The sequence below is a fragment of the Daucus carota genome, chromosome 1 (genome assembly GCF_001625215.2).
Source record: "Daucus carota subsp. sativus chromosome 1, DH1 v3.0, whole genome shotgun sequence".
NCBI lineage: Eukaryota > Viridiplantae > Streptophyta > Magnoliopsida > Apiales > Apiaceae > Daucus > Daucus carota.
The window spans coordinates 45,675,382-45,697,629 of record NC_030381.2 but is presented as its reverse complement, the minus strand read 5'-3'; the positions used below and the strand labels follow the sequence as shown (position 1 = coordinate 45,697,629).

At 33.7% G+C, this 22,248-nt stretch overlaps 1 protein-coding gene across 1 annotated transcript; it reads left to right on the top strand.

The window, feature by feature from the left end:
* Positions 1-1,390: 1,390 nt before the first annotated feature.
* LOC108204601 (UDP-sugar pyrophosphorylase) lies at positions 1,391-21,825 on the top strand. Its single transcript, XM_017374124.2, has 17 exons — positions 1,391-1,588; positions 1,807-1,911; positions 2,518-2,634; positions 3,901-4,041; positions 11,780-11,879; positions 12,918-13,045; positions 13,123-13,194; positions 13,319-13,383; positions 13,890-13,950; positions 14,911-15,028; positions 15,325-15,449; positions 16,854-16,930; positions 17,485-17,590; positions 17,736-17,795; positions 18,577-18,657; positions 20,892-21,131; positions 21,439-21,825. Exons 1-17 carry the CDS (start codon positions 1,478-1,480, stop codon positions 21,604-21,606), a joined length of 1,875 nt encoding a protein of 624 aa, XP_017229613.1. The 5' UTR covers positions 1,391-1,477; the 3' UTR covers positions 21,607-21,825.
* Positions 21,826-22,248: the final 423 nt, after the last annotated feature.

Sequence of the window (22,248 nt, the reverse complement as noted above, 5' to 3'; positions counted from 1 at the left end):
ATTTTGCAATTTTATATATTAGTATGGTATTACATTAAGATTTTTATAATATAAAATTTATTTTATCTTACAAATATTAATTTTGAATCATTAATATACTTTTTATAGACAGCTATAAAATTATTGCATTTTACAAATATTAATATTGAATCATTAATATAATTTTTATAAGCCGCCGCAACGCGCGGTTTCTCAACTAGTTCATCTAAAAGCAAGCTCATCATAAAAGTAATCACCAACAGAAAAACACGTCAATAAAGTGTTCCTTAAAATTCTTCTTCGCACGATAATGTAAACATTAAATTAAATACTTGAATATACGAAAATGTTAGATACGGCCTACGGGTATCTTTCGCTCTATAAACAGCGATATATTCTAAAAAAACGATTTCTTTTATATATTAAAATATCTACAAATATGACATCTGTCAATAATAATACAGATTTCATCTTGCACGTTTCGAAAACAATATTTATACCCACATTTATTATATAAAAATAAAAATGTTTAATGAAACTGGGAGAGTAACAGAATACCAGTAACGTATTAAAATCGAGCGTAACGCAACCCAACGAAACTGTTTTTGAAATAACCACCCCAACCGATAGGGGTGTTCATCAAACCGCCCACACCGCATAAACCGCCCGCACCGCTCCGCACCACACCGCAAAATGCGGTTTTTCTTTTTCGTGGTGCGGTTGCGGGTTGAAATTTTAACAAACCGCGCGGTGCGGTGTGGGTTGCGGTTTGACATTATACACGCGCGGTTCAAACCGCACCGCACCGCTATTTTCTAATATATATAAATATATCACATATAATTACAAATATTTATATTATATAGGTAGATTATTTATTATGATGTTATCTTCTATATGTGTGTATATATGTTCAAGTTACTCAACTTAATTCTAATAATTTTACAATACAAATTAATGTTAGTTTTAAGGCGACAAATTAAATATTATAATTATATTTTTTTTTCTATAAAATGACTTGTAAGTGTTGAAATCTTTTGATCTTCATCATTATAATACTCATATTTTAGTTTATATTACTTTTCATGAGTATCGTAACTCTATATTTGTGTGTGTGCGCGCATATATATATATATATATATATATATATTAAAAATTATTTTTAAATACATATAGTTTAAAATTATATTTATATTGTCATTCAAAAGTATAATTCTTTTGAATGTATAAACCACGCAAACCGCATGAACCGCACCACACCGCACCGCAATTTTGTGGTGTGGTTTACGCGGTTTTTATATTACGCGGTGCGGTTGCGGTTTACGAATTTCCTCAAACCGCATGCGCGGGTTGGTTCGCGGTTTTAGGAAAAAACCGCACCGCCCGCACCGCGAACACCCCTACCAACCGACTCTGATCAGCATATCCCAATTTGTAATTCTGTATCTCTTTAAATTATACACGACTACACTAATTCATTTTATCTTCTTCAACCCTCATGGCTTCTACGGCAGTTGAATCCAAGCTCTCTAATCTCAGCATCAATGACGATTTGCTCGCCTCCGCTCCTAATCTCCGCAATAACCTCTCTCTCCTCTCTTCTAAACAGGTCTCTCTCTCTCTCTCTCTCCCTCCCCCTCCCCCTCCCTCTCCCTCCCTCCCTCCCTCTCTCCCTCTCTCTCTCTCTCCCTCCCCCTCCCCCTCCCTCTCCCTCCCTCCCTCCCTCTCTCCCTCTCTCTTCCCTTCCCCCTTTCGTATGTGATTTAATTCGTGTGGTTAGTCTGCGCGCGCGATACTGAGTTTGAATCGAGTGTTGTGGCATACCAGATCGATTTGGCGAAGATGTTGCTGGAGATGAATCAAAGTCATTTGTTTAAGCATTGGCCTGATCCAGGTGTCGACGATGATAAAAAACTCGCTTTCTTTGAACAGGTATTATAAACTTTGTTCGATTTAGTTTTTCCGAGAAATGGATTATATGCATACTTACTCACCGGTGGATCTTTGAGATACTAGGTTGAGTTTTTTAGACTTATTAGGTGTGTTGAATGCAATACTACTCTGATTCTCGAGACAGCAACTAAGTGAATGATACTTTCTTTCATTGGCAGAATTTTCGAGACCTGAGTAATAAGGTTGAATGAAATTCTACATTCATATATACATATATGGAATACACTTAAATTTGGCTGGCACTAGTATCTGGTGTAAATTAGTTTTTGTTGCATTGTAATAACTAATACCTTATAAGCTTGAGCTCGATAGAAAACTTGGTATGACTCGGGCAATCCATAAGTATTTCTTTGGGTTTATAGATGTAATGAAGTCTAGGATAGTGGTATTCGTAGATTTTGCATCTATAGTTGCTGTTCAAATAGTACTACCTGTAACAAGTTCTGTTGTTTTGATATATTGCTCTTTAAATTTTATTTATGTGGTAGCATGTGAATTACTCCTTATTAACTGTTGTAGGACTTATGGAACGTAATTTTAAAATTTTCCTCATAAATCTTAACTATATGTAGCGATTTTGTTTAGGTGAATCGACTTGATGGGAGTTATCCTGGTGGTCTAGCATCATATATTCAAACTGCTAAAGGACTTTTAGCTGATTCAAAGGCTGGGAAGAATCCATTTGATGGTTTTACACCTTCTGTAAGTGGCTGGCCTATGTGTTGCATATTGAAATCTTACAAGCATTTATTTTGTTAAACTTCAACAGTCCTTTATCCCCAATGTAGGCGGGCTTGATAATTTGTTTCTTTTTTTTTACTTAAATTTGAAAATTAAATTAGAATTAGAATACCTACTGATAATAATCAGGTGTCCTGCAATTGTCAATGCTCCCCCCCCCCCCCCCCCCGCTCTCCCTCCCTCAATGCTTAGGGAATCAACAAGTAAATACTCTCATTTCCGTATCTTAAATATATTCGATTTCTTGAAATGTTTAAGACTTGACGATCATTCTTACTCTTCGTAAGAAGCTTGGGATTGAACTGTGTTCCAGGTCATAGGTAAACCTTCAGTTGTACTTTCTTTCTGTTCAATTCTAGTTTTTAAACTGATTACTTTTTATATAGATAATTTGTGTAATGTGTTCACCAAGTAGGTATGCTGATGTTTAAATGGCATATAGAAATCTGACAATTTCAGTTCCTATCTAACTCCTCTTCATATCTGTTACTCCCTCCGTCTCAAAATAGTTGTCACATTTGGTTTTGTGCCGGTCAAATTGACTAAAGTTTGATTGAAATTTATTAATATTTTATCAATTGACAGAAAAAACTTTTAATCTACTTTAAGATGTAATTTTCAGTTTTTAAAAATAATGAGTGATTGACTTATAATCTTTGGTCAAAACTTAGTCAATTTGACCAACAAAAATAAAAATGTGACAACTATTTTGGGACATAGGGAGTATGTTGTTTCTGTTCACCATGAAACCATGTAATTTGTAGTGGTGGTTATGTAGTCATGTATGATAGAACACCTCCGTAATTTGTATATTCTATACCTCTCTTATATTAGGCATTATTTCCATAATACCATGTCTTGTAGACTATAATTATGTCAAAATTTATAGGGGCACCACTAATTGGTGACAGAGATATTTTTGTTTTGTTTTGTTGAAACCCTGATTATTAAACAAACTTTCAAACCTAGTGTTGAATGTAAGTCCTAAGGTATTATCGTATATTTATATATTTATATTGTTATCTCTACTTTAAGAAGGAAGAGTCTTAACTTTTCAATTCAACACATTTGTCCAACATAATTAATTCATTTAACTATATCTGCATTATTACTCTTCTCTCCCTGCAGTTGTTTTTTTTAGCTATCAGGTTTATAAAAATGAGAGGATAATAAGAGAATTTGTTTTAATTTGAACTTTGAATTTATCATTTTTTTACATGTCTGCAGGTTCCCTCAGGAGAGGTATTGACTTTTGGCGAGGACAACTTTATTCAATTCGAGGAAGCTGGTGTCAAAGAAGCACAAAATGCTGCATTTGTTCTTGTTGCAGGAGGCCTTGGGGAACGTCTTGGTTACAATGGTATAAAGGTAAAAATATTTATTTGTGAAAAGCTTCACTTTTCAAATTGTATATAAACAGCCAATAACCAAAGCTGAGTTTGATTAATTAACAGAACTCGTATATTGACTCCAAGCGATACTGTCTCAGTATCAGTGAATATAAAATTTGAAGGAATAAGCTTCAAACTTAGCACTAATTCACTAGCAAAATTAGAAGAATAAAAAATATTCAGTTGCCTGAAATATTGCAAGTGACAAAAAGATTCTGTCAAAATCCATCCAAGTCATTACATTGTTAATATAATTATTTCGATCTCTTTAATTAATACTTTGTTATGCGTATAACGGTTCCCAGTGTGTTCTCCTAAATCTATCATTGTGGTGGTAACTAATGACAAGGCTGTCGCGTGCCTATCAAATAATAAAATATCTAACCAAACCTCCTAACTATGTAGTAGGGTAAGTCAGAGTCGATCCCACAGAGACAAACGTATCAAACACTAGTTATTCTTGATTCAATCCAACTAACAAGTAACACAATAAAAATATGGAGATTATTAAACTAATATTATACTAATACAAATAAAATCTAGAAAACAATTAAATAAAAATATCTAGAATCAAGTATCTCCACTAGCATGAATTAATGCAATTACGATTTTCTCCCCCAATTAATCAGATAAATCACCCAAGAGGAAAGATGCGCCCTATAAAATACCAATAACCTCTTCCGAGTATTAGTGGCTTCTCTAAAAATACAATCAAGCCTATTTCCATGGTATCATGCAATTTAGAGACATTAAACACAGCATCCTAACTTCCAAACAATTCCTTCTACCTATTTCCATGGAGAAGTTCATATCCTTATTGGATAAATCACAACCATCTAAATCCAACTTCCGATGGTAAATAGATATCGGTTCAAACAATATACATAATCACGTCTGACCTGTTATTGTTAATTCACACAACTCAATAAGCAAGAGCAAATAACCTTATCAAGTAAAGATCATCGAAAATCATGCATCAATCACAACTAGGGTTCAACTTAACTCTAGAATAAAATCTACTCTAGCATAATAAAAATATAAAAGAAAATAAAGATGTACAATGGATTCTTCAATCCCGAAGTCTTGAAGAAGAGACAAAGTGTTTTTAACCTAACCTAATTATCTATTCCTCTTCTCTAATGTCTATTCACCTAATATATATATATATGATTTTAATGCTTACAAGGAATTATAAATCAGTTTCCCAAACAGAATTGGATTCTCAAAGGAAAATTCGTAGCTGACTTTTCTGTCCTGTTTCTGGGCTGATTCTGTTGGATTTTGGATATTGGACCATTTCTGAATTAAAGAAAATTATCCAAGCTTCGCGTGGGCTGTAAGATCATCCAATTCTGATGTCTAGAACTCAAGATATGGCCCAAACAGTGATTCAGGTGCAAGCAACCCAACAAATCCGAATTTCCTTCGAATTAATCTCCAAATTAAGCTTTTTATTCCAATTTCTTCCAACTTTAGGAACTCCTTGCTTCCTGCAATAAAACATTAAAATCTATTAAATAAATATCCAATTCAATGCAAAATACAATTAAATATGAGAATAAAATCATCTAGAATATATGTAAATATATACCCTATCAAACATCCCCACACTTAACTTTTGCACGTCCTCGGGCAAATAAAAGAAATAAATATATCCTAACTAACTAACTAACACCACTTTCGTAGATGACACGATTGCATTGAGCGCATGCAACAAGCCGTTAAACCCCTAGGCAGCCCTAGTAGGACGAGTTTTGTCTCGTGAGGGTTTATAGAAGATATACCCACAAAATCAAATATTTTTCTGCCAAGTCTCAAACATGCAACTAATATGAATGCAATCTAAATGAATATGCCTATAACTCAATCATGAAAGCATTAACCTCGTCAATATATAATCTTCTGAATATGCAACAATCAAGGATTTCATCAATCTCACATATTAGTCACGCAACTCTTCCACTGCAAGTACGGAGTGCATCGTGTGTGCTTAACATGCTCTCTAATGAAACAAAACAAAGACCAACAAACTTCAACAGAGTCTTAACCATGAGCCGTTAATCAGAATAAGGCTTAAACACTTCGTTCCATTAGAGTCAACTATAGCTCAGGGTCACAAAGGAACTTCTATGCCTCTCTTATATTTTTCTTATCCATCTCTTTTTTTCTTTTCTTTTTTTCTCTCGCATACTCGGTCTAAGGTTGGGACGCTTCTCAGGGTAAGTGAGTTACGACCACCATAAGACTTCGCAAGCTCATTATTTCTCCTTTTTTTTTTAAGTCAAGTAATTCTCCAGTAACCAAGGGTTGTGAAAAGTCACCAAGAAATTTTTTTTTTTTTCTAGTACATCACTTAATACCAGCACATGTACATGGATCGTCCCTTTCACATGACATTATATTATCACCCATTGATCTCAAAGGAGTACTCGATACTTTATTTCAATATTCCATTTTTTTTCCAGAAAGGCATATACATCCCACAGCTTCCCCAAACTTAAGATTTACATACTCTAAGCTCAAAAGGGAATAGTCAAAATTCTACGCCCGACTCATAGCAAAGACTCAAGAATTAAGCTAGCCTAAGTCTCGTATCTAGAGCATTTACAGTGTAATTAGAATTTTCCGCACAAGCAATTTCTAAGCATACAAGACATCACATATGATCAAGATTACTAGCCAAGAAATTGTGCAAATAAACTCATCACAAGAAATTAACTTGGTTATTACATTTTCATGAATTATGCAAATGCAAACTAATAAGAAAACAAAATAAACAAATAACTACTAAAAAAAAACTACATGCTCTAATCTAATGCAACTACATGAATTTCCTAAATTTAAGACAAGGCAATTTTTTTCTAATTTTCCTATTTTTTTTAATTTTAATCATATATAATATTTTTTTTGATTTTTTTCATTCATTAAGAACTCATCCCCACACTTAAATGGTTCATTGTCCTCAATGAATAATTTAATAATAATATATTCCTAAAATTACAAAAAAATAAAATAAAAAAAATATACAAAGAAAGTTAGAAATACTCCCCAAGTGCATAAGAACGAAGTGCCGCTCTAAAAAGAAATAAAGTGTGGCCTCATTTATTAAGCTTCTGCCTCCACTTTATATAAAATATTTGACATCTCCAGCACAACATATGCTTTGTCCAAGTGGTGGAGTGTTTGTCCTTGTAAGTAGCAAGTCAGGGGTTCAAATCCCAGCTCCATTAAATATTTTTACCATCCCATCGGACTGGATTTGGAGACTTGGGCTTGAAGGTGGACTACCAGCGCACAGAGTCTGGTACATGCATGTTGACGGGCTGAAACGAGTGGGCCCAATGACATGTAAATTGGATAGCCAAATTCCAGGTGAAATCAAGGATGGACTGCTCTAGACTTGGGCTGGAAATCTTGTTGTGGGCCGGACAGAAGACTAATGGGCTGGAATGGACTGGGCCGAACATCAAAGAGCAATATTCCAGACATAAACAGGTGGGCGACAGTAGCTATTGCACTGCCAGCACATTAACCAGCACGACCGTGCTATAATCCGTCACAATTGCATTGAACAGAGCACTGTGTGTAAACAACGCGCAAATAATCCAGAGACAGGGGAACTAAACGGCAGGTCTTGAATTGGAGAACCACCGTATTAGAATACTGTTAAATCTGTTCTGTTTTCGCATCATTTCGCAATATTTTCTTCTTTTTTTTTTTTCACTTCAATTGTCTTCTTCCACACCGATTTATCAATTTTTTTCTGTACCTGCAAAATTCCTTTTTCTTTTTTTTTTTCTGAAACACTTCACACATTCTTTTATCAAGGCACCTTGAGGGAGTAAAAATAAAACTAATCTAAAAAAATTACAAAAATAAAAATAAAAATTACTAACCTTAAAAATCATGGGTTGCCTCCCAAGAAGCGCTTGTTTATTGTCATTAGCTCGACTTATTTAGGTAACTAATATTTATCAATGAGGTGAAAAAGCAAATAAATGTACATATCTCCTAATTTCAATTAATCTGATCATTTGAGCACCAATCAAATTATGAAGGAGATATATAAATTGACACATGAAACATATATGATGCTCAAGAAAATTGGGTATGTGAAAGTATTTATAAAAATCATCACCAACACGTTTATAGCTACTTTTCACAAAATCCTCCCAAATCGGATCGACAAAAGGCATATACAAATTCTCAATTCTAACATCAATTGAGTCAATCTCATTCAAACTTGGTTCTATCTCATCTACCACAATTGAATTCACAATATCCTTACTCAAATCAATTTTCACCACAGACATATTATCACCCTCATCAAATAGGATGCATAAAGAGTCATCTAAGAAATCAACATCATTGTTATCACAAGATTTTTCACATAAGTTAATTTCTTGAGAAGCATATGGGTCAGCAAAGATAATATTTTCAAAATCATCATCATCTTCATCATCAAAGTAATCAAAAATTATCTTACTTTTACTAACCTCGTTTGTAGACTCTTTGACCTCTCCACCATTCCACAAAGTTGCATCATTAATTTGACTCGTAGGTTCTCTATCCGTTTGAGTGCGCATCTCTACGAGTTGAGTTACCTGTTGAGTCATTTGCGCCATATGAGCTTGCATCTTATTGAGATGTGTCTTAAACTCTTCATTCTTTTTCTCTTGTGATGAAATAAATTCTTGCAAAAGAATTTCCAAGTTGGAGTTTTGTGGTGGTTGAGGGTAAATGATTTCAGGTAATTGAGCTTGGCATGGACTAACTTGTATCTCGTCAAACTGAGGATTAAATGGTTGACTTTGAGAAAATTCGGAGATAAAAGTTTCCAAGGCAGTTTCCAAGCTAGATTTTTGTGGTGGATGTGAGTGGTTTTGGTAGGAAAAATTAGGATAATATTCCCCACCAGAGTTGTATGTGCTAGGATATGGATTGTACTGTGGTATTTGGTTAGAGTTGTAATTGGTAGTGTAATCGAAATTACCATCCCAATAAGGTGCTTGGTTTGGATAATAAGGGGTGTTGAATTGGCAAAAATTTCGATGGTGTCCCCGCATACCACAAACTTCACAAGTAGTAACCAAATATGAAGGTATAGACTTGATTTCATCGATTGTCCGAGATAATGAATGCATAGCCTTAGTCAGTGCTTCCATGCTTTCTTCTTCCTCCTCCATTCACTCGCTTATTTTCTTATCGTAGAAACCTGAAACACAAATATTGCAAACACAAGAAAAACCACAAGTGAAGGATTAAACGGAACAAGAATAATAGCCGAAGCAATAATTAAAAAAAAAAAAAAAAAAATTAGTCGGATCTTATCAAAAACAAACTAATCTAATACCGCTTTGTCCCCGGCAGCGGCGCCAAAAATTTGACAAGGCTGTCGCGTGCCTATCAAATAATAAAATATCTAACCAAACCTCCTAACTATGTAGTAGGGTAAGTCAGAGTCGATCCCACAGAGACAAACGTATCAAACACTAGTTATTCTTGATTCAATCCAACTAACAAGTAACACAATAAAAATATGGAGATTATTAAACTAATATTATACTAATACAAATAAAATCTAGAAAACAATTAAATAAAAATATCTAGAATCAAGTATCTCCACTAGCATGAATTAATGCAATTACGATTTTCTCCCCCAATTAATCAGATAAATCACCCAAGAGGAAAGATGCGCCCTATAAAATACCAATAACCTCTTCCGAGTATTAGTGGCTTCTCTAAAAATACAATCAAGCCTATTTCCATGGTATCATGCAATTTAGAGACATTAAACACAGCATCCTAACTTCCAAACAATTCCTTCTACCTATTTCCATGGAGAAGTTCATATCCTTATTGGATAAATCACAACCATCTAAATCCAACTTCCGATGGTAAATAGATATCGGTTCAAACAATATACATAATCACGTCTGACCTGTTATTGTTAATTCACACAACTCAATAAGCAAGAGCAAATAACCTTATCAAGTAAAGATCATCGAAAATCATGCATCAATCACAACTAGGGTTCAACTTAACTCTAGAATAAAATCTACTCTAGCATAATAAAAATATAAAAGAAAATAAAGATGTACAATGGATTCTTCAATCCCGAAGTCTTGAAGAAGAGACAAAGTGTTTTTAACCTAACCTAATTATCTATTCCTCTTCTCTAATGTCTATTCACCTAATATATATATATATGATTTTAATGCTTACAAGGAATTATAAATCAGTTTCCCAAACAGAATTGGATTCTCAAAGGAAAATTCGTAGCTGACTTTTCTGTCCTGTTTCTGGGCTGATTCTGTTGGATTTTGGATATTGGACCATTTCTGAATTAAAGAAAATTATCCAAGCTTCGCGTGGGCTGTAAGATCATCCAATTCTGATGTCTAGAACTCAAGATATGGCCCAAACAGTGATTCAGGTGCAAGCAACCCAACAAATCCGAATTTCCTTCGAATTAATCTCCAAATTAAGCTTTTTATTCCAATTTCTTCCAACTTTAGGAACTCCTTGCTTCCTGCAATAAAACATTAAAATCTATTAAATAAATATCCAATTCAATGCAAAATACAATTAAATATGAGAATAAAATCATCTAGAATATATGTAAATATATACCCTATCAACTAATAACCAGATTTTAAGATGACCATAATAAGGAGCCAGTTGCGTACTTGGGTCAGTTTATAGTACTTGGCAGGGAGTTCTTCCAATATAGGAATCTCTAAAAGGTGTATACATTACCTTCTAATTTATACATTCCTATATCATTCCTTGACTTTAAGGATCACGTACTTCACAAAGTCTTAGCACCAGATGGTTTCATTGATGTCATATATTACAGCTATTCAGTTATACCATGTTCTTATGATAAGGAAATAGATGAAGCAAACTATGAAACTTGTCAACTTCTTTCTAATTCGATATCTTTAGCACATAGTTTGCATTCGTAAAATTGTGTCCAAACATGTCCTCCCAGATCTATTTGTTAGAAACAGTGACTTTGGTTTCCAGCTTATATATACATATAGGCAATTGCTCAAATACAAACTAGTTGAGTGCAAACTACAAACTTAATCTAAACCCTTTGATGAATCTAATCTAATGGCTATTAGAAGTCACAACACATGATTGAAATATACACCCTCCACACATGATTCCACATAATCCCCTCCGTTTCTAAGAGTTTTCCCGTCAATAGGTGAGTTGTTTTTGGAAATCTGACTTCACTGTATTTCTTCGTCTCCATCAATTTGCATACCATATGTGCTATATTTCGATGTGATTTAGATTTTTTTTATATTTTAATTTGTAGTATTTATTTTGAGGTTTCTAGTGGAGTAGGACCCTATATGTGTGTGTGTGTGTTAGAGAGAGAGAGAGAGATTACTATCAATAGGTATTTTAGCAATTCTATTTAATTTTTAATATTGAGAAAAATAAAGCAAAAATTATAAAGCTGCCTATATTGGGGATAAAGAAGTGTCAACGTGTGACAAAAGAAATGCTTTTGATATTTCAATATCCAACGCGTAAGTCAGCCACTTACAGAAGGTGTGGAACCAAATGGATCAATTTTCAGTTTATATGGGAAAGATTTATGTTCTGATATTTTATATGTAACTTTGACCCATATTTTATGTGCTTGTGCATTGAATTGTGGCCGTTGCAATAATTTTTATCACGTCTTATTCTTCTAGGTGGCCCTTCCTTCAGAATCGACTACAGATACATGTTTCTTGCAGCGGTACATCGAATCTATCCTAGCATTACAAGAGGCTAGTTATAGATCAACACAAGGTTTAATTTATATAGAATTTATATGCTCTTTTACTTGCAAATTATTTATACCAGCTTCATCTTTTATAGTAGCTCAATTTAAAATAAAGTTGCTTCAAGGAGATGATAATAGTCATTAGCCAAGAAGTTCTAAGTTTACCTTTTACAGCGAGTATTCCTTACTTTATGTCTCTGTTTTTGCGGCTTCCCTATTTCATAATTTTATGTCTTAGCGGTTAAGAGTTAGTGGTGTTAACACTGAAAGAAGAATGATTTGTGTTATTTGAACAAAGATTGCATTGTCCGTTGACCACTTAACTTTAGAAGCTGAAATTATCACAACGATTTGAGAAGATATTTTGTAAAGTAAAGTTATAGATAATATATGGTTAAAAAATTTCCAATAATTATTGTCCTTTTTGAAATTATTACAACGATTTTAAAAAGATATTTTTAATGTAGTGTTATAAATAAAAATATGGTTATAAAACTGATGGCACTTGATTTGGTCAGAAATATATCTACAATCATTTGCCACAGCGATTTATCCAAATAACAATTTTATCTGTTAAAGATGTTTAGCTGACCTGAGAGTAGTACTTTCTGGCCATGCTCAATTGCTTAACATGCTGTGGATTATGGTATATTGGTGCAAAATGCATAAAAGATGCCCGTATATGGTTGTATTTAATTGCATCTGCACTGAATAATGCTTGTTAAAATATTCCTCAGTGTTATATGGCTTATTTTGCAGATGAATTAAGTTGTGTGTCAATTTCAGTCTTTTTTCTTATTTGCAAACTTGCAGGGATTAAATACCACTAATTCCTTGCATCTTATATGTGTGTGTGTGTGTGTGTAAAAGTATGGGACTAATTACTAATTAGTTTCAGCTACATGACAATTTGGTATGCAGAGAGTGGCAGAAGCCACTTGTAGTTGGAAATTGAATTAGCAGTGGTAGAAATCCGTTTAGAACCCCTCTCTGTGTGCATTTGCATTAATTGTAGATATGATCTCATTGCTGGTTCAACAATCTTGATGCATTTGAAATTGCAGGAGAATCCAAAAGAGACATCCCATTTGTTATAATGACATCTGATGATACACACTCGCGTACCTTGGAGCTTTTAGAAACAAACAATTATTTTGGAATGAAGAGTAAGCAAGTACACCTTTTGAAGCAGGTACTTCTCACACTAGATGGTATCAAATATGTCTTAAATTATAATATTATGGTATATTAAGAGTATGTACCCCTCAGGAAAAAGTGGCTTGCTTAGATGATAATGATGCCCGGCTTGCTGTGGACTCACAAAATGCATTTACAATTCAGGTGTCTATCGACCTGTTTTAATTGCAGTTATAAGATTCATAAGTTTGTTTGTACAAGTCTGATCAAAACTTAAGTACAGAGGACGCTTTCTTTTCATTCATACTTTTCCCCATGTCCGTTTCAGACTAAGCCTCATGGACATGGTGACGTTCATGCGCTTCTTTATTCAAGCGGCCTCCTTAAAGAATGGTATGTGTTAGGCTCCCTCTTGTGATATGCCTTAAAACTTCTGTTCTCATTTTCCATGAAAAGATCTTTCTTGAAATAAATTGTGCCCCTGTCTTATCAAATTTGGTAAGACACAACTTGATGCAAAATATCATAATACTTACGTTATGCGAAAATTATGATTCTGCATGTTTCACATCTCATAGAGTGATAGTAGGGATACCATGATTAATATATGGACTGTACACTTTTGACTCTTGCTGAAGTTATGTAACAGACATGCTAACATGTGCATGTGGAGAAAGAACCTAATCTAGTAAAATGGGGAGATATCACTTTCAGAATGTATTGTACTGTTGTTGCAGAAAGAGTTTTATATGAATTAAATGTAGTGTGATTGAGTAGGTTTAACTTTTAAAATAGGAATTCTTTTTTGTTATAAAGACCATGCTCAACTGCTTTACTTGTTCCTTGTATATAATTGCAAATAATTTTGTTCCAGTATTAAGTATGTCTCATCATTTCAGGCATGATGCAGGTTTAAGATGGGTTCTGTTTTTCCAAGACACAAATGGACTTCTTTTCAAGGTTCATTATAATTTTATCCAGTAACGTCATTTCTTGGAACAGCACCAAGAAGTAGGGATGGCAAATTTTATTAATCCGGACGGATACTTGATCCGTACCCAACCCAATTGGATTTTACCAAACCCAAAAATTTGGATTCGAATTTGGTATTTTTTTTCAAGCCCCGGAATATTTTCGGGTTGGGTTTGGATTTAGGCCACACCGTTTCGAACCCTATCTGAAAATCTGAAACCATTTCGAATCCGACCCGAAACCTGAATTTCGTAGTATATTATATTATATATGTATATATAATTATTCAATATACATATTATTTTTCTCTTTCATATTATATACTAAATTATTAATTATACATATTCTAATATTATCTAGTTAGTAACATTAAAGTGATGCCATTACAGTTTTTTCTGAAACTACGAGTTATAATCTAGACGACGTAATCATAAATTGTATTATTCTTGTTACACGAAACATGAATTTTTATCATTGGATGATTTTATACTTAATTTCATAAAAGTGTTCTATTTTAACCGATAGACATGTCTACTGATAAACTTGAGAACGAACTAAAACATGAATGATTCTTTAAATTTAAAACTGAATTTACAAGTCCAAAATTTATAAGTTATTTCATTGATTTATATATCTTTATGAGTTACTTTATTTAACTTTTTGATAAATATTTTAAAAAATTTAAAACCTTAAAAATTTTCGGGTTTTGGTAAACCTGAACCCGACTGAAACTCGACGGGTTTGGGTTTAATATTTCGAGTTTTTTCAGGTTCGGATTCAGCCAAACCTGTTTTGATAGATCCATTTGCCATCCCTACCAAGAAGTGCCAGCCATGGATTTCTCTTAAACTTGTTTCTGAAGTTTTTGAGCCATCCTGTTTACTTTATGTAGATAATATATTTGTCACTGTTACGTGGGTAAACTTTTCTCTTACTTTCATCGTTCAGGCAATTCCGGCATCTTTAGGGGTTAGTGCCACCAAGAAATATCATGTAAATTCTCTTGCTGTTCCTCGCAAAGCTAAAGAAGCCATTGGAGGCATTACAAAGCTCACTCATTCAGATGGTATATATATTCAGTAGCAAAGAGAAAAAAAGTTTTTCTCGTGATATCTATTATATGTGTGTCTTTATGTAATCAGTTATGCTACATGGCTTGTCATAGATACTATGGTAGATAAAGAATCTATTTTCAAAAGCTAACCTGACGAAGGGATCTTAATATTTGAAGTTCCAGATGTCCTGAGCTTTGCACATGTTGGTGCTGAGTTCTTGTACTTAACTCTTCTTGTAAATGAACATGTTGATGCTGAGTTCTTGTACTTTATACAACATCACTGATATAATGGAACTCATCTTTAGGGAGAACGATGGTAATTAATGTGGAATACAATCAGCTTGATCCGCTGCTTCGGGCTAGTGGGTACCCTGATGGTGATGTCAATGACGAAACAGGCTTTTCTCCTTTTCCAGGAAACATAAATCAGGTACTATATTTTCATGACTTATAAGCAATTCTTATTCACTTGAAATCCATTTATATATATATATATATAGGCCAACATTCCAGGGAGGGACTCTTTATATGGAGTTACATAGTACACCATTGTAAATCATCAATTTTATTATAAATTCTATTATAGAATACATATAAAACATGATTCTAATATAGAATACTATAAAATATATCTATTTTAAGTAATTTAACACTTAAAATTTGATGAAAAAAGTATATTTTCGAAACTACAACAGAATAATCCTGGATGATTATTATTCTGTTATAGAATCATGTTGAGATATTGCATAATTTTAGATGATATTTGGAATAAAAAAATTGTATAACTTCGTTTTCGGTTAAATAATCAAAATTTGCAATTATATTCCATAGAAAATATAATAGAATATATATTATGTATATATATATAATGGTGTGCTACGTAACTCCATATAAGAGGGTATGCTATGGAGTGCTACCCTATATATATATATATATATATATATATATATATATATATATATATATATATATATATATTATATAATTGGTTATACTTCTTATTCACATGTATTTAAGATAGTTTTGCTATTCTTGTTCTTTCTCCTGATGCATTCTAATGGAACTTCATGCGAGAATATATGACTTCTGCTCCTTCAGTCTGATATTAGGTTCTCGTTGGTGGTCCTGGCCCTTGTATTTAGTACATCTATATTCATAAGAGAGAACGGCACAATGCTACAAGTGGAAGATTAGTTTTAAAGCTAAAGACAATATATAACATTTTGAAAATGAAATTAAAATATCAGGCTAGGGGAAAATAAAGGTAGCTATTAGTGGATTACCTCTGCAGATTATGTAGGTCTCTCACTGGACGGAGATCGTCCACACCCACATCCGAAAATCCTACTACTCTGTTTTGTCTATTTTTACAACAAATCGCATCATATCATTTACTATCAGCTTACCTACTTCCGGACGTGAAGTCCTAGGAGAAACTAGAAACTTGCTAACCCAGATAGGTAAGATAAGGCGATATCGAGTTTCTGAATTATTTCAGGTCTTTTTTCCGTTGTAAGCCTCTGAGCTATCTACTTCTATCTCTAACGATATCACGACTTCCTGTATTTTGAACATCGAACCAGATTAATTAGCATTAATACCCGTCATGTTGACTTAATAGACATCTAATAGTATTTGGCTGGCTTAAAGTCTAAGATGAAACGGCTCTATGGACCTACAAAACCATGCTTTTGGAGACTGATCGACTTACCATGACAAGCTGAAATGAACAATGGCCTTTGTGACATGACAAATCTTATAGATATGTTAGAATTGTCTTGGGGTTTGAGCTGTTTTTAGGGTGGGTCTTAACTCAGTTACATTTATTTTACAGTTAATTCTTGAACTTGGCCCGTATATTGAAGAGCTTACAAAAACAAAAGGTGCTATAAAGGAGTTTGTTAACCCCAAGTAAGTATTTTTTTTTTATTTTTTTTCATGCATGCATATAAAAGAGCTAATCAGCTTCTCTAGTAACCCTCTTGCAGATATTCAATCAATATTGTTGACATTTTATAAAAAAAATGGTGATAAGTAAACTAAAAGTAATATAAGAGTAGAATAAAATTTAAACAGAAGTGTTCTAATTTTCTAATATATAGACATAAACTACTTCGGTAAGACTTTATGTAGGCTGTACGTGAACAAAAAAAACAGAAAAATAGCTAACCCCATCCCCCTAAATCTCACCTTAAACTTTAATAACTGCATTTTCTACTTATTATTCATAACTAGCAGCCAACAACCTAATCAACAGGAATTCAAAAACAATTCAAATAATTTTGAATCAATTTAAACAAATATAATATTTAATGTGTAGTAATTAAATTTATCGCACATCAATGAATATCATGATAATTTTTGTGTTCCAGCTACAGTTGATCTTTGACTATTAGTAATTTGCCCACATTGTTTGTTGCTCATGTTAATTGAAATCCTTATATACTGTGTTATTTGCACTACAGATACAAAGATTCTACGAAAACTGCATTTAAGTCCTCAACTCGACTGGAGTGTATGATGCAAGATTATCCAAAGACATTGCCTCCTTCAGCAAGAGTTGGATTCACTGTAAGTCGGAGCAATAAGTACTAGGTCCATTGATCTTAATTTCGCTGTTTCTTATTTTGTTCTCAGGAGACCTAGTATAGTAAAGCATGTGTTTTTGACTTTCTTTTTTGGATATACTCGGATCACAAAATTTATAATGTCACAGGTGATGGATGCATGGCTTGCTTATGCACCTGTGAAGAATAACCCTGAAGATGCTGCGAAGGTATATGTTCCTCTCATTGAAGAGTTGAAACATATGATTCCTACAATTAAATTAAACTTTGACTACAACTTTTGAAAGAAGTTAAAAGAAATGGGATCCCATAATTGATAAATTACCCAATTTTTCATCACTTCACATGCTAGAGAGTGAGAGTAGGAAGTGTACAGTAAAAACCAGAAATTTTCTGAAACAACTACAAAGAGCATCGTCATATACATATGTTTCGTGCACCAACTTATCTTTCTAAGTGGTTATAGAGAGACATTTTAGTTTCCGCAGTTACTCACTTGCTCCTAAATTTTGGTTCAGCGACTCTAAGCAATGTACTAATACAGAACTCGCTTCCAACTCTCAAGTTCTGTTCTATGTTGGTAACACTTTTTTTTCGAAGTTACATCCCTGGATGTTCCAATTTAATTCTTTCAACTTAGAAGTCAATGTATATGTACACTGCTGTCCATTAAGAGGAGATTTGGAATCACATTTAAAGCATACAAGTATAAGACCCAAAATGGGGCTGAGTAAGAGCTTCTGCATTGATAACTTTCAGGGTAACTAATTTCGAAACATGAACCTTTAGGGAAAACTAATTTTGAATCATACACTTGTCACGTTAAGTTCGTGTGTAAATGATAATTATATAGTCTATTGGTTTGTTTTTGGATATTATACTTTTTACTTGTTCATTTTTACATCATTTCTTTCTCTGTACTTTGAAGACCAATGATAAGTTTTGAGAGGGAAAATTTCTCTGTGCTTAATTTCCTGAAATTAACTCAAGGTACCGAAGGGAAATCCATACCACAGTGCTACTTCAGGAGAGATGGCCATCTATAAGGCGAATAGCCTCGTATTGAGAAAGGTACTTCTGTCTTGATTTTTTTTTACATAATCTTAAGATGTTGTTTGTTTGCTAATTTTGTTTCAAGGTGTATGCTTAATCTAATAGCGTACCTATTTTTCCTTCACGGATTATATTAATAAAATTGATCATATTTAGCTAGTCTCTCATGGCTCACTATACCTTCATTCCGGTTTCTCTCCCTAATATTTGTGTTTTCTTAGCTGTATTTTGCTACTCTCTTCCAGTGATCTAACAAAATTATTGCAAGGAAATGTCTCTCTCTTTCTCTTCACTCCCAGACCCGAAAAGTTTGATTGGAGTTCTGTAAAGAATCTAGTCAGCCCCCTATATTTGTTATATTAAAGAAAGAGAGGGGTTGAAGTGAGGAAAGTTATGTTTTCTCAAGCATTTAAGAAGCCATTTCAATGTTTGAGTTCATGGTATTCCTGCCTTTGATTATTTTAAATTTTGTCATATGCATTTTTTTCCGATGTAGCAGAGACAAAATTAGAAAAATGCTTTTCAAGGTGTACGCTGTTTGAGCATGCGAATTGTGGGGATGTGTATCAACTGTCATAGAATCGGCTACAAGTGTTGGATCATTTTTGTTTTTGGAATGTGTTTAAAATAGTGGGAACCAACTTCTTCATGGCCTTCACTCTTGTTCTTGCTCAGTTATTTCAAAAACTTGTCAATGCACATTTTGCGACTCCTTTTTGCGTGTATTCATAATTCTACTATTAATGCCTTATTTATTCTATTCCTTCTCTATTAATAACTTTACAAATCAATGCTACTAAGGAGAATGGGAAGGGTTGTAGGGGCCGGGGATGGACCCCGAGATGGGCCTGGGTGGGGCTTAGTAGGGACAGTTGGGGCCTATTGGGACTGAGGTGAGGCCAAGTTTGGGCTCTTGGGCTGTCCGGAGCCTTGGTGAGGCTCTAACGGGCCCGGGGTGGAGCGAGTGGGGGCTGGGGTGGGTCCTAGGTGGGTGATGTCATATAGGGGTGGTTTTTCTAACTTTGTATTTTGGTTTTTATTGTAGTAGTTTGTATTTGAGCAATTGCCAATGTAGAATTATATATTAAACTTTACTCTGAAGAAAAAGGGTGAGTTTAGTGATAGTTCTGACAAGCTTCTTGTATGACAATAATTACTTGCTGTTGATGCTAATTGGCTGTGTTTCTTTGTCTAGCAGAAGATAAGTTTTGGTTAAACACTCTTTTACCTTTCATACCTATGGTATAAAATTTAAAGTCTCAATATTAAATACTATGTTTAGACTTTCCGTGTTGAACCAGATCTAAGTCAATTTCTAAGCTCTGTCGTTCTGGTTTCTTCTAAAAAAACTTTTGTAACAAACTCATGTTAAGTTGTTTAGTTAAGATCTAAATGTTCTCCTTCATCCCACAATAGTTATGAATACTAATTGTACTCTTAGAGCATGTCCAATGGGCTCTTTAAATTTAAATATAAAGAGTAAGTCAAGAATTAGTGCTCCAATGGGCTCCTAGAAGCTCTTTAAATTTAAGAGCCTACTCTCTCTCCTCTCTTTTAAAGAGCATCTAGTATCAATATCATACTCCTTCCGTTTCAAAATACATGTCCACTTCAGAAAAAAAATTGTTTCAAAATACTTGTCCAATTCAACTTTCAATGTAAATTTATATTTTCAAAATCAACTCTCCTTCACATATTACTAATTTATATTTCCAAGATCAACCATACACCACATATTATGTTCAATTAATGGCTTAATACACCTCTTTTTTCTCACAATCCACTTTTCTTAAACTATGTGATTTTTTTAAAGTGGACATGTAATTTGAAACGGAGAGAGTATTAATTTCCCTCCAATCTTCCCTCTCTGTTAGTTAACCTCTCATTTATATAAAATAAATATAAATTGTGAAGAAAGAGCTATTATAAAGAGTAGCATTGGAGTTCTCATGTTTTTCAATGTATTAACTCACTAGGAGCCACATTTTATATTATTGTTTAAGGAATGATCTATGAGCACCATTGCCCATTGGAGATGCTCTTATATAATAAACAATTCGACATCTCAGTTGTAAACCATGTTCCAGTAAAACAGTTGCATATCAGATAACTTGACGTGTAGGAGAATATAGCATGCCTGTGAAATGCGAAGATAACTCTGAGCCGGACTATGATGTTGAATTCTTTATCTAGCTGATTGCTTTATTATTCACTTTATTTTGTTTTTTTAATTTTTTTTGAGCTTTTACCAGGCTGGTGTTAAGGTAGATGATCCTGTAAGTCAGGTGTTCAATGGGCAGGAGGTAGAAGTATGGCCTCGTGTTACATGGAAGCCAGATTGGGCACTCACATTTGCTGAGATAAAAAACAAAGTGAGTGGAAAGTGCTCGATTTCTCAGAAGTCCACTATGGTTATCAATGGTAGAAATATCTTTGTTGAGGATCTATCTTTGGATGGAGCTCTTGTTATAGGCTGCATTGACGATGCAGAGGTATAATTTCGGTCTCACCTTTGTTTCTAAAATCATACCTTTTATTAAACATTATTGCCCCCAAATTGTTGGTTGTAATTAATTAACTTGGAGATATTTACGTCATATCAGAATAAGAGATGGTTTTCTCATCATTTTTCATCTTACTGGATACAAATCTGACTATTTCTTCACCTAATATAATATCAGTCCGTAATTTTTCCTTCAGTTCTACATCACCTTTTAGAGTTTTTGCATGCTGCGTAACTGTCTAATTCAAAGAATATGATGCAAGCAATGTTTGCTTATATATATGTGCTGTTTACAGGTAAAAGTAGGAGGTTCCGTGCAAAACAAGGGCTGGGCAATTGAAAACGTTGATTTCAAAGATGCTTTGGAGCCTGAAAAAGTAAGGATCAGAGGTTTTAAAATAAAAAAGATTGAACAGCTGGAGAAAAATTTCAATGAACCTGGGAAGTTTTCCTTGAAGCCCTGAGGTTACATTTCCAAAAAGTAGCTTATACTCTTTTTCTAAGATGATTTGCTTGTTCTTCAATCTTGAGCTGTACATTATTATATTCATTTTAAACTTCAGTAGAGAATAAGTTTTTTTGTTTTGTCAGAAGTTCCATTTGTTTGTAATAGGGTGGTTGGTTTTTATTGAGCAAGAGTATCAGTATGGTTGGTGGAAATGCCGGTTTTCTTTCTTTTTCAAGCTTCATTGTGCGGGAAAATTAGTACAGGGTTCTGCTATGTGTTTGAGACTTTGTGCAAATAGAAGTGAATTACGTTTATTCTCAGAGGTGATTACTAATTACTCTGCTCAAATAGCAATTTTGGAATTCTATTTAAATATAGAGAGGGATTAAGAAGTGAACTAATGAGAGGAATCGTTATTTGCGAATATAAATTACATTTTCCTCGATTTTTCTAATTATAAAAGGAAAATTATTTATTTATTTTAATTTCTCGAAGACGAAAATTTGTGCACACATTCTGTACACACAAATATGTTCCAGCTTCCATTGACTAACCGGAAATTTATTCAGACCATATTTTGGTCCCAAGATCCCAGAGACGAGGGGCGGGTTGTTTTCTAGTGAAGACTATGACCGATTTGACAGTCAGAAGAGTTACT